The sequence below is a fragment of the Aquarana catesbeiana genome, linkage group LG06 (genome assembly GCF_042186555.1).
Source record: "Aquarana catesbeiana isolate 2022-GZ linkage group LG06, ASM4218655v1, whole genome shotgun sequence".
In the NCBI taxonomy this organism is placed as follows: domain Eukaryota; kingdom Metazoa; phylum Chordata; class Amphibia; order Anura; family Ranidae; genus Aquarana; species Aquarana catesbeiana.
In genome coordinates this window covers 164,683,627-164,697,175 of record NC_133329.1, presented here as the reverse complement: position 1 = coordinate 164,697,175, position 13,549 = coordinate 164,683,627, and the positions used below count along the sequence as shown (strand labels likewise).

General features: G+C 41.6%; 1 protein-coding gene across 1 annotated transcript in view; it reads left to right on the top strand.

Annotated features, from left to right (window-relative positions):
- The window catches only part of XYLT1 (xylosyltransferase 1), a 656,093-nt gene that overhangs the window by 570,903 nt on the left and 71,641 nt on the right, over positions 1-13,549 (top strand). Inside the window, exon 8 of the mRNA XM_073591126.1 lies at positions 10,887-11,149. Coding sequence (XP_073447227.1) covers positions 10,887-11,149 — 263 coding nt within the window. The remainder of the gene's footprint in view (positions 1-10,886; positions 11,150-13,549) is intronic.

Below are 13,549 nucleotides of genomic sequence, written 5' to 3'. Positions count from 1 at the left end.
GTACCCATATGTCACCAGGTTGAAGGGGTTATACCAGTATGATGCCTGCAGCTACACCCCAGTATCTTTTCTATCGGCAAACTATGCTCTATAATGTAAAAGCAATCCTAGCAGATAATTATACGCTTGATTGCTTTAACAGGCGACGGAAGGAGGTTAACCCCCTCCCGTCCCCTTCTGCCAGAGCCTGGGACTGAAGCTGGATGACCATGAAGATGACAGGGGGCCAGGTGATAACATCTGGGCACAGTTGGGAGGTGGGGACAGAGTATTATCCCCCTAGAACAGAAAATGCCTGAACAAGGAAATTCATGGGGGTATCATCAGGTATTATTAAATGGCCTTAAAATGTTGAAGCTTTTATGAGATTTTAATAATTTGATATACTTATACTTTACCAGTTAAAATTGTAAACTTCTGCTTCTGGTTACAGCTTTATAATTTTTGTCACCTGAAAAAAATAAGAGCTACAAAGACCTCACAAATTACCAAGAAACGGTGGCAATGCAATTAGCTTTGTTGTCATTTTTTCAGCCCTGTACTCAAATATATTTTATACTGTACTCCTATATTTAACCTTAAATGGCAGAATGAGCTCAACAAATAATTCCCCAGAGAAGAGTGGCACAAATCTTACTTCCTCAAACATAAATGTGCAGTTTCAAATACGGCTTCAGAGAATAACTAGCACATTATTTCCTTGTAATATAAGACACTGGAGGTTTCAAATAAAGCATTGCCCAGGTTATTAAACCTTAGCTGAAATACTTGAAAAAGGGAGCAATGTTATATGTCTGATGAGGTTGCAACCTACTAACATTTTTCAGGAACTTTGTGTGTGTCAAAGTCTCATGAATGACATAGTGAGAAGAAGAGGTTCTTTTTCTCACTATGATACTAGGTTTACACTGTTCGTTTAAAATATTTCCAGCTAGACACTTCCTAACTGTTGCTTGTTTGTTGATCCCTAGACATTCAAATGTTAGCACTCAACTTACAACTTATAAAGTAAAAGAAAAATTAAGGAACTTATGGCAAATATAAATAAAAAATGCCAGTTACATCGTTATCCAGGTTAAAAAAACAACACCATCTGTCCATCTAGAGTCCAATCGGAAAAATTTAAAAAAATTAAACAGCGTAAGTAACTAGAAAACCACCACATACCCACGGTTGTTCCAGTAGTATTATCCAATTTGCTCCAGTGGGGGAAACATAAAACCCTTCCTAATTCCCCAGAAGGTAATTTGATCTTCCTTGGATTAACAATCCCTGGTGTTGTTACCTATAAATGTTAATAACCACCTATGTTTTGTTAAGTTAAGAATGCACCCAGCTCTTTTTTAAAACAATCTACTAAGCACTAGTTCTTGAGGGAGCCTATTCCTCATTCTTACAGCTCTAATGCCCCGTACACACGATCGGACATTGATCGGACATTCCAACAACAAAATCCATGGATTTTTTCCGACGGATGTTGGCTCAAACTTGTTTTGCGTACACACAGTCGCACAAAGTTGTCGGAATTTCCGATCGCCAAGAACGCGGTGACGTACACCACATACGCCGAGACTAGAAAAGGCCAGTTCAGAACCAAGTGCGGCACCCTTTGGGCTCCTTTTGCTAATCTCGTGTTAGGAAAAGTTTGGTGAGAGATGATTCGTGCTTTTTCAGACTCGTGGTTTTCAGATCGTTTTCTGCTGTTCAGTTTGTGCTTGTGGGTTTGTATCTGGTCTTCAGTGCGTGCAGCGAGTTACGCGTGACTCTTGTCATTGTGTTCTTGTTCGTTCGTTACTGTTTTTCAGGTCGCTCTTCACAGGCCTTGCTGCTCTTCAGTGCGTTCTGTTACTTCGTTCTGAGCAGCCGACCGTTTTCTAGCCATGTTGCATATACGTACTCCTCGTAGAGTTCGTGCTGTGCTGGGGCTTGGTGTTGGGGTTCTTACCTTGACACAAGTCCAGTCCATGAACAGGGTGGGGAGGAGTTCATGGACCAAGAATTGGTTGCTCCAGCGTGACCAGTTCTGTCATATGCCTTTGCTCCGTGAGATCCGTGAGAATAATCCTGATGATTTCAGGAACTATCTCTGGATGACGGACCCCGTATTTCACCGTTTGTTGGCTTTGCTGACCCCTTATATTAGCAGGCAGGATACCTGCATGAGGCAAGCCATCACTCCGGAGCAGAGGCTCGTCGCCACCCTCTGGTACTTGGCGACGGGGAGAAGCCTGTAGGACTTTCTCGACAGGAGAGGAAGTTCTCGACAGGCATCTCCCCACAGGCTCTGGGGATCATTATCCCAGAGACCTGTTCTGCCATCACTCAGGTACTGCAGAAGGAGTATATTAAGGTAACTTTTATCCTTTAATATCACATTTTATTGTATTTAATGTTTGATAATATATTGTATTTCTTTCCTCATTCCCTAATTACCATGATTGTAATATGCTGTGAATGTCCCCTTTGTCTTCATGCATGCTGGATTTTTCAGTAATTTTTTTTTTGTCCTTCTTACATATTTGCCTTCACTTACCTCCCCAGCATGGTCTCCTGGCCCTATATTCACCTCATGTAGTCACTTAACAATGTATTTTATCAGCTCCATAGTAGTGTTTTACCCTAAAAAACCCCTAAAATTTTTAAAAATGTGATTTGTGCTTTAAATTCAGGCAGAGTGCCAGAGGCTTTTTTGGGGGGTTCCCCAAATCAACCCTCCCCCCAACTGCTAAGTCAGCTGATACCAATTCTCTATCTATCCTCAATCATCTATCTGGTGACTTTGCCAAACCCATACACACTATACCCACCTCTTTAGTGGTCAGATGTATGGATGAATTCCCCAAAGCATGTAGTGCAAGGGCCTGCCTGAATACTTTCAAATGGTACTGTTTCAAGTTTTTGTATCCTGTTATTATCTTGATAGGTGATAGCAGAATTTCCAAATGTGCTAAAATGTGTACAATGTGTATTTATATCTTTGTATTATGACACTTCTTACCTGTCCAGTGGGCTGTCAATAGTGTAACTAAGAAGGGGCTGGCCAAAGTAATCCACATTATTTAGGCATTCATCTCTCAATGAAGTGAAGAGGGTTGCCTGTCCAGGATCTCCCCCCCTAAAATGTAAGAAATGGCCCATGAGAGGGGGGGAGGGGGAATCTGATAGGTGGACCTTATACTTTGGTCTTTCAAAACTCCCTCAAATAAATGTTATCTTGATGTTGGCCAAGAATGTTTGTGTCTAATCTGCTTTCCCTGTTTATATGCAAAATGACTAATTTTTTGTTGTTTGACTCCACAGTTTCCTTCCACATCACAGGAATGGCAGACTGTGGCCTCCCACTTTGCCCAGCGGTGGGACTTTCCTAACTGCGGAGGGGCAATTGATAGGAAACACGTCCACATCGTCCCACCACCCCACTCGGGGTCATACTATTTCAACTATAAGGGGTTCAATACTATTGTGATGTTGGCGGTGGTGTCGGCTACTTACGAGTTCCTGTATGTGGACGTGGGGAAGAATGGCCGGATGTCCGATGGTGGAGTCATCGCCCAGACGGAGTTCTACAGGCGTCTCCAGAATGGCAGCTTGGACTTGCTACCTCCAGAAGACAATGTGGAAGGACTCCCCTTCGTTGCAGATGAAGCCTTTGCGCTGGGGGACCATCTTATGCGGCCATTCCCGATGAGGACCCTCACCCCGGACCAGAGGGTTTTTAATTACCGGCTGGCCAGAGCCAGAAGAGTGGTGGAGAACACCTTTGGAATCATGGCCAGCCGGTTCCGTCTATTTCTTACACCCATACACATGGCGGAGTATAAACTGAATCATATTATCCTGGCATGCTGTGTTCTACACAACTTTTTAGGGCAACATTCTGCCAACTATACTGGCTCAGTTGGGCCTGAGGCTGGAATTCAAAATGAACCAACCTTGACAGCGCTTGAAAGTGGCCGTCCTGGCTTGCCCCCCCTGAGTGCCCGTGAGGTCCGTCTAAGATACCTTGAATACTTTGCGGGTAGGGGGGCTATCAATATGCCAGACAATGTCTGAAACCTTTTTCAAATAAAAAAAATGTAACTACTAAAATCTTTGGTGACATTTACTTCTTGTGTTTCTTTTAGCTGACCCTGACAGAAATGTGGTGAGTCCTGAAAATGGCGTGATTGTGTATCATTACAAAGCATTGTTGGGTGTTATTTACTAAAGGCAAAGACACTTTGCACTACAAGTGCACTTGAAAATGCACTTGTAGTGCAAAGTGGATTTTACCTTAGGTAATAACACCCATTGTCACAGAAAACACCAATTAGAGCACAACAAAAATTTTGGAGCGTTGAAACAATAATCCACACATTCTTGATTAACAATCTTTTTAATACCAGCACAATCACATGTGCATTTAGAAAAGGTTTTTAAAACAAACCAACATGTTTGTTGTATAACAATTTTTGGGGTCACATTAGAAAAAGTAGAAATGTCCATTTAAGATAAAACCGGCATGTTTAAAACCAACAAGAAAGACACAAATCTTGAACTTATAAAGTTCAAATTTGGTAGAACTTGAAGGCAATATCAGACATGAGTATTTACAAACTGTGTTTGATATTGCGTTCAGATGGGGTGAAGTCACCTTAGAAAAGCCAAATTTTGAAGATGCACACAAATTGCCGAATGTCAACATGTGCTAGCTGCCATCACGGGGGATCAAGGGACGTGTTTTGTGGGTGCAACCCCTTCCTCACAGCTACTTTATTTTTGAGGAAGGGGTTGTACCCCCAAAACGCGTCCATTGATCTCCAGTGATGGCAGATAGCACATGTTGACACACTGTGTGCATCTTCAGAATTTGGCTTTTTGCAAATATGTCAAAAAATGGTAAAAATTTTTAGCTCACAAAAATCCCAAAAAAACAAAGGGATTTTGCTTGGCTTTAAACTATTCCTAAAACATCAATGATGTTCTTCATTTTTGTTTGAACATCATTGATGCTTTTCTGGATGTTTTCCAAGTCCCTATTACACCCCATGATCTCCCCAATTAGGACCTATGCAGTTTCCGAGGTGAAATAATCTGGATCCACAACATCACGATCACCTAAAAAGATAGAAACAAAAACACACCATGTATTATAAATCTGCCGGCATCCATCTCTTACCTGAGCCTGTGGTCGCAGACACTCACCTGTTGTGGAGACAATTTCCACCACATCTCCTTCCTCCTCCTGCTCTGCTTGGCTTGGGTGGGTCTCCACTTCTTCATGAGGTGCGGGGTCTCTGGTCTCCTCGGATGAGGGGTGTCCTCCGAGTCTTTTATCCCCTATGTAAAAAAAATAGGTATACTTAGCACACAGATATTTGATGGCAGAAATAGGAATATGAAACATTGCTTGGAAGTGGGGTACAATTGTCTGTTTTGGCAGAGTTCCAAGATGTTGAAATTTTATTGTCCTTTGTCAAGCTTCAATACTTTACCCCTATAGTATACACTGGAGCACCTGTGTGGACACCCTAATAAAAAGGGTGTGCTTGTGTCCCACACTAGTGCTCCAGCGTCAAGATGTCTAAACTGCTGAGTGTCCTCTCCTTACACAGAATCTAGTTTGCACTTCATTCTAGTTACAAACCCATCTACACAAAAAAAATTTTTTCAGACAAGTAGGCCATAAAAAATGTTGGCAAATGCATATGGCCAAAACAATGGTGTTTTCTAGGCCGAACGAACAATGTTTTATACGAACGAATAATGTGCCCATGAACATGAAAGTTGCCATTTTAAACTGTATAACAGTTAAGAAAAGCACATGGAGCAGCACAAACGTAATAAAAATAAAGAATAGGAACACAGGACAACTACTTACTTTTTTGCAGCACTTCTGTACCGCTCATGCTCTCTTAATGTGGGGTCCGACCACCGCTTCCTGAGCTGATCTTTCGATTGTCGTACCCCGAAATTCCGGGGCAGACTCTTGACCACTTTCGCCATTATCTTGACCTTTCTGACATTGGGGTTGGGGTAAGGTCCATACTTCCCGTCATAGTCAGCCTTCTTCAGGATATCGACCATCTCCAACATCTCCCCAAAGGACATATTTGAGGCCTTAAATCGTCTCTTTCTGGATCGGGATGTTTCAGGCTCCGGGCTTTCCTCCTCCTCGTTGGTGTAATTATCAGACACCTGCTCTGTCTCCGCCGTGTGCTCTTCCCCACTGCGCTGAACGAGAAGGGGCGGGGAATAGACTAGAAAGAACGTCAGGGGCGGGCGGAGTTTCACGCATGCGCAGTGTCTATAAAGCGCAACACGCATGCGTAGTACGTACGATCTGTGAGCGGAGGAAGGAGTAACGGAGGCGCCGACTGTGATAGCGAAGGTAAGATTTAACATTGGACCTATACTGCTTCTAGATTGGGGCCTGTATTTGCACAAGTTTAGAAGACTTTAGGCTGACATTAGGGTTTGTCTTGTGTTGTGTCTTGCAGTGAAAATGGATATCTTGAAGGATCAGGATTTTATGGCAATCTTTATAGATATGTTCAGGGAGCTCCCCTGTCTGTGGCAGATAAACCACCCTGAATATAAGAACCAAACAAAGAGGAAGGCAGCGCTGGATAAATTGCTGCAATTTGTGAAGTTGGTGATCCCCACGGCAGACATCATCTATTTGAAGATCCTAATTGGTGGCCTGAGGAGTACATATCTAAGGAGTACAAGAAGGTCCATGATTCCCAGAGATCATGAGCTGCAGATGACATTTATGTCCCCAGGCTTTGGTACTATGACAGACTGCATTTTATGGCAGGTCAGACTGAACCCAGGCCAGCACTCTCCACTCTTCCTTCCACGCTTCCTTCCCCCCCAGCTGAGGCTTCTGACGCCCAACCTGGGCCTTCCAGGCAGCAACATGTGGAGGAGCGCAGCTTGAGCCAGGTATAGCATTCTTCTAAATATTTCTGGTTGTCCAATCAATGATGTTAAATATATGTTAGTTAGGAGTACTAATTTATGATTATGATTGATGATGTAAAAACTAAAACCATGTCCGTTTTTCATACACAGGGATGTGGCAGCCAGGAGGTGGCCGGGCCAAGCAGGCTGCCTGATATCCAGGTCCCTACCCTCCGCCTTCAAAGACAAAGTGGCAGGAAGAGGAGTAACCTAGAGGAGGCTGCCATAGGCCTATTTTGGAAGGCTACAGAGGCCCTCAGAACACCCCACAGTGTGGAGGAGGACTTTGCTGGCCTAACTGCATGCAAAATGATGCAGATGGAGGAGGGCCAATGACTCTTATGTGAGTTCTTAATTTTGGAATCTCTAAATAAGGGGTTGAGGGGCCAAATCACATGTGCAACCCACATTTGTGACCTCACACATAGTCCTCCTCCTCCTCCAGGTCCTCCTCCTCCTCCTCCTCCAGGTCCTACTCCTCCTCCTGCCACATCTCCAACACCAGAGCCACAGCATGGAAGGAAGACCAGAGAGTGATGGCCCTGGGCTCAGTCTGGTCTGGCAAAATATGCAGCCTCTTGTAGTACCACAGCCTGGGAACATACATGTCATCTGCTGCTTTCTGGATCTCTGGGACTTCTGGACCAGACTGCACTCCCTTATATATGGACTCCTCATGCCACCAATTTTGCAGTAAAATAATTGATGTGTGCCCTGGGGGCCAAAGGCTTCGCCAATTTATGATGTTTATCCAGCGTTGCCTCCCTCTTTGTTTGGTTCTGAGCCCTTAATAAAGGAATTTTTGTTTCAATTATACTCGCCTATGTGTGTTTCCTTTCAAAAAGGACAGTTTGTTTGTGAGGATTCAGGTACATTTCAAAAATACAATGTGAAATTAACAAGGGACACCAACACCAAGCAATCTCCTTGAGATTAAATAATACAAGATAATAATGATGTTGTAGTAACTTGACACACAAAACACACACAAAAATATTCTGGAGAAAAAAAAAAAACATCAGCCTTGAAAAAAATACAAAACAAAAATTTAAAAAAAATTTTGTCAGATGTGACAAATCAAAATATATTGAGGGAATTACGATAAATAATAAAGAAAGAAGTTTGTGAGAAGTCTGTGTGAATATGAGCAGCAAAACTACTTAATTCTTCTAGCATTATAGAGAAGAAGAGAGTGCGCTGTATTAAACAATTTTAAACATTGCAGCCTGACGAAAGTGCTCTATCCATTCCGAACGCTAATTTTACCAGACTGAGCTGTTCCGTCTCCGTATTTCTTCTGAGCATGCGTGGCACTTTGTGCGTCGGAATTGTTCACACACGGTCGGAATTGACGCGATCGGATTTTGTTGTCGGAAAATTTTATAGCCTGCTCTCAAACTTTGTGTGTCGGAAAATCCGATGGAAAAAGTCCGATGGAGCCCACACACGGTCGGATTTTCCGACAACACGCTCCGATCGCACATTTTCCAACGGAAATTCCGACCGTGTGTACAGGGCATTACTGTGAAGAAGTCTTTCCATATGTGGAGGTTATATTTTTTTTTTCCAGACATAAAGAGTTCTCCCTTGTTGTTTGTGATGACCTGAAATTGAATAACTCTCTACTAAGTTCATTATATGGACCACCTATGTATTTCTATATGGTGATTATATCCCTCTTAATCACCTCTTCTCAAGAGAGAATACGTTCAGTTCAGATAAACTTTCCACATAGCTGTGGAAAGGAATTGTCAAAAACTGTCTCTTGTAATTTTTAACATTTTTGACACTTTTTTTGTGAAATGGTAGGGGTACTTTTGTACCCCATTACCATTTCACACGGGAGGGCCGGGATCTGGGGGTCCCTTTGTTAAAGGGGGCTTCCAGATTCTGATAAGCCCCCCACCTGCAGACCCCCACAACCACCGGCCAAGGGCTGTGGGGATGAGGCCCTTGTCCTTGTCAACATGGGAACAAGGTGCTTTGGCGGGCCGCTACCCCAAAGCACCCTCCCAATGTTGAGGGCATGTGGCCTGGTACGGTTCATGGGGGGTGCTCTCTCATCCCCCCTCTCTTCCTGCAGCCTGCCATGTTGCGTGCTCGGATAAGGGTCTGGTATGGATTTTTGGGGGGACCCCACGCCATTTTTAAAAAAAATTTTGTCCGGGGTTCCCCTTAAAATCCATACCAGACCTGAAGGGTCTGGTATGGATTTTGAGGGGGACCCCCACGCCATTTTTTTTTAATTTTGGCACGGGGTTCGCCTTAATATCCATACCAGACCTGAAGGGCCTGGTATGGAATTTAGGGGGACCCCCACGCCATTTTTTAAAAAAATGTTGGTTCAGGGTTCCCCTGTGGGGAAATCCCATGCCGTTTTTATCAATTAACTTTTATGTGTATTGTCGGACCGACAATTCATTAATAGCCACGAGTAGTTTTAAATGACTTTTTTTCCTTTTGAAATGTCATTTTGCTGTCAGACTGTTCTAAACACGGAAAACATGCGCCCCTTTACAGCCATACTTTAGGCACCCCCCAGGTACGAAATTTAAAGGAATGTTACACTAAGCATTTTTTTAAATCACTGCTCCCGAAAAAACGTCAGTTTTTAAACCTTTTTTTTTGCATTGATACATGTCCCTGGGGCAGGACCCAGGTCCCCAAACACTTTTTATGACAATAACTTGCATATAAGCCTTTAAAATTAGCACTTTTGATTATTCATGTTCCCATAGACTTTAACGGTGTTCACGTGTTCAAACACATTTTTTGCCTGTTCGCATGTTCTGGTGCGAACCGAATAGGGGGATGTTCGGCTCATCCCTACCCAAAAAGACTCATGGCTGTATTAGATCAAAAGGGTGCTTCTACTGAATACTGAACAAAGGGCCTGAATACTTAGGACCATGTGATATTTCAGTTTTTCTTTTTTAATAAATCTGCAAAAATGTCAACAATTCTGTGTTTTACTGTCAATATGGGGTGCTGTGTGTACATTAATGAGGAAAAAAAATGAACTTAAATGATTTTAGCAAATGGCTGCAGTATAACAAAGAGTGAAAAATGTAAGGTGGTCTGAATACTTTCTAACCCCACTTTATATGAAGTGTGAACCAAAAACATCAACCTAGACATCTTTTCCATGTTTAATAACTAGTTTACACTTTTAGTTGAAGAATAAATGTACAGGTCTCAGTAGTTTGTCTGAATGAAGTTTACAAGTTGAAGAATGCGGAAAATTGGATAAAGAAACATTTGCAGTTTGTATGCTATATTCACTGGTAAACTTCACAGATGCTTGCTTGCTGATGGTATGGATTTGCCCATGAATGGCAGCATTATGTTGTAAAAAAATGCTCTTGTATGTCGCTTTAAATTTATATGTACTAATCAAGGTTTTTAGGTCTGCAATGTGGCTGTCAAAACATTTTAAAGGAGAGAAAGATTTTACCAGTGAGGGAGGGAGCTTTATTTAATGGGGAGCTTGCACTAAAATGCAAGGTCCACTTAAGTGACTGTGTCCCCCCCACTGTCAAGAATCCTGCATTATGGAAATAAAAAAATATATATTTTGAGAAAAATCATAAAGACTTAAAAGGTGACATCAGTTGGTCTTCTTTGGGGATCCCACAATCCACAAGAACAGGCTTCTGCACAATGCTTGCAAGAAAGATGAGGCCCAGGAACTTCAGTGACAGGAAACAGGAAGTAGCCAGAACTTGGTCGTAAGAAGCAAATTTTGAATGCGTTTTATTTGGAGCATTTTATTTATTTCTGCAATGCAGTGTTTTAACAGCAGGGGTGGGGATTGGGGCAGCCACATATGCAGAACTTACACTCTAGTTCATAAATACAGAAAAAATTCTATCTTAAAAATGGTAATTGCAGTTCATGTACAATAAAAGATAAATCTTAACAAATCTTTATTATTTGTGTAGCAAACAGCAAGACCAACATTCTTTGCACGTAAATTTGAAGCTGCAGTGAACCAAGAAATAATTGGGCAACTGGACTATTATTTGTATGGCAACTACCCATCTGGCACACCAGGCCTGAGATCATATTGGGAGAACCTGTATGATGAACCTGATGGTATCCACAGTGTCAGCGACGTCATGTTGACTATGTTCCATTCGTTTTCCCGCATGGGACTCAAAAGAGCTGAAGCATCCCTACACACAGATGGAGAAAACAGCTGCCGGTATGTGCAGGCTTCTGCCTGTTAACTTATAGACTGTTTACAAATATAGCATGTGCCAGACAAAATTAGATTGGAGAAAGGAATTGTAGTTTTAGGTTTTGAAACAAAACCAATTTTGTTATTAAACAATGAAGAAAAAAAATTAACCTGTATCACAGAAAATTAACAGTGAGTTCAGTCCATGAAAAATATCAGCCAATAAACTGTCACTTTTTTAGTACATTTTTAAAAGGAAGAACCTGAGTTGTTGCTAAGAACAACAAGAACATTGAGGGTTTGTTACATTAAACATAACATAACATATACCCCACATGAAAGGTGTCAGTTATGTGTTATAGTGTTATTTATAAGTATTGTAATACTACCTGATTCATTGAAGTGAGAAAAACTATTTAGGCATGAGTAATGTAAAAATGTTGTCCATGCGTTATAAACACTTTAATGTTTTTTTTTTTCTTTTGATTTATAAACACCTGTTTCCCTAAACGTTGTCACTAAAAAAGAAAAATGTAGGTGTTAACATCCCCTTAGCTTTTCACTAGGTCCAACTTGGTGAAAAATAATTACTAACCTGGAACACCAGGAGTATTGGATTGTGTCCTAGTAAAAAAAAATGCTGGGAGCATATGGATCTCCAATTTTGTTAATACCAATTCATATGGCCTTCAGCAAAGTGTGTCAAGGATGAACCCAAAGAAAACCACCATAAAACACAGATAGCACAGTTATTCTTCCCCTCAACCCTATGCCGTAAACTCGTAAACCTTTTTTACCTCACCCTTTACTTGGAACCTGTCAGAATGAAAATATGGTAGCTGCCAATGCTGACTTGACTTATTAAAGGTACAGTCTCTGAGGCTGTCATTTTTATTCTTCCTTCATTACTTGGTGGGTCAGTGATCCAGAACAAGCATGTTCTTTGCTATCCTGGAATTACACTAGCTGCATGCTTGATTTATGCCAGTTTTTTCTTCTTAGTGAACCAAAGATAAAGACAGCAGGATTTGGACTTTTCAATTTTCATCTTTGTTTTCCTTCCTTAGTCTGAATAATAATCATAGAGATTTGTACTAACTCAAGCATGGGATACTGGGTTATTTCTATGTTCTCATGCATTCAATCTTAAATACTTTATTCCTTCAATATTGTAACAGCTGTTTCATATTGATTGAATGCAGTAATTAAGACAGATGAGGATATCTTAAGTTAAAAGAAAAGTATGACCAAAGCTTTTTTGGTCATACTTCTCTTCTAGGTAACAGTATTGCATTTAATTGTGCACTCCTGTGATCCAGAATCAGCTTAAAGTCGGCTATTGCCCGCTGTCAGCTGATTTTACAGAGTCGCCTAGGCTCTGGAAGGATCCAGACCATATTGTCGGGATCCACCCAGCTGCCTGATTGACCCCCATTCCAGCCTGGCGCTCTAGTGAGTGCTGGAGGGGTAGAGCGGAGATTGGTGACTGACACTCACCGCTTTCAACTCCAAGAAGACAGAGAACTGAGTGATCAATGGGCACGTGATTGCTCATTTCTTGGTCTTAGGATAGATAACAGAGCGTGGTTGTGAAAAGGGTTCACTCAGAACAGAGAGCAGTCACTAGTGGGGGTACCACACGGCTCTGTACTAGGTCTGCTCTGTTTAATCTATATGTAAGTGATATAAGTAAAGGTTTGTTAGGCAAGGTATGTCTTTTTGCTGATGACAAAAAAGTGTGTAATAGGGTTGATATCTCTGGAGGTGTCTGTAACATGATTCGGCATTGCTGGAAGATTGGTCAAAGCAGCGGAGACTGTAGTTCAATGTTTCTACAGTAAATGTAAAATAATGCACAGAGGCAAAAAGAATCCCCTGAGAGAGTACAACATTGGGGACACAGTATTAGCCAGCACTACAGAAGATAACATATTTGGGGGTACTTTTTTCAGATGATTCCCCTATAGAGATCTTTAGTGAGACCTCATTTAGAATACTGTGTCCAGTTCAGGAGACCACACTTACAAAAAGATATTGATAAAATAGAACGAGTCCAGAGACAAGTAACAAAAATGGTGAAAGCTTTGGGGGATAAATCATATCGAGAGCGACTTTAGGAACTTAATATGTACAGTCTGGAGGAAAGAAGGGAAAGGGGAGACATGACTGAAACCTTTTAAATACATCAAGGGGGTGAATGAGGTTCAGGAGGGCAGTCTTTTCAATATGAAACCAAAATCAAGAACACAGGGACATGTCCTCAGACTAACTGGAGCAAAGTTCAAAACTAATCTTACAAAGTATTATTTTACTGAAAGGGTAGTTGATGCTTGGAATAAACTACCAGCAAAGCAGTTAACAGTAAATGGCTTCAAACATGCTTGGGATAAACATAGATCTATACTCAGACAAAAAAGTTAACAA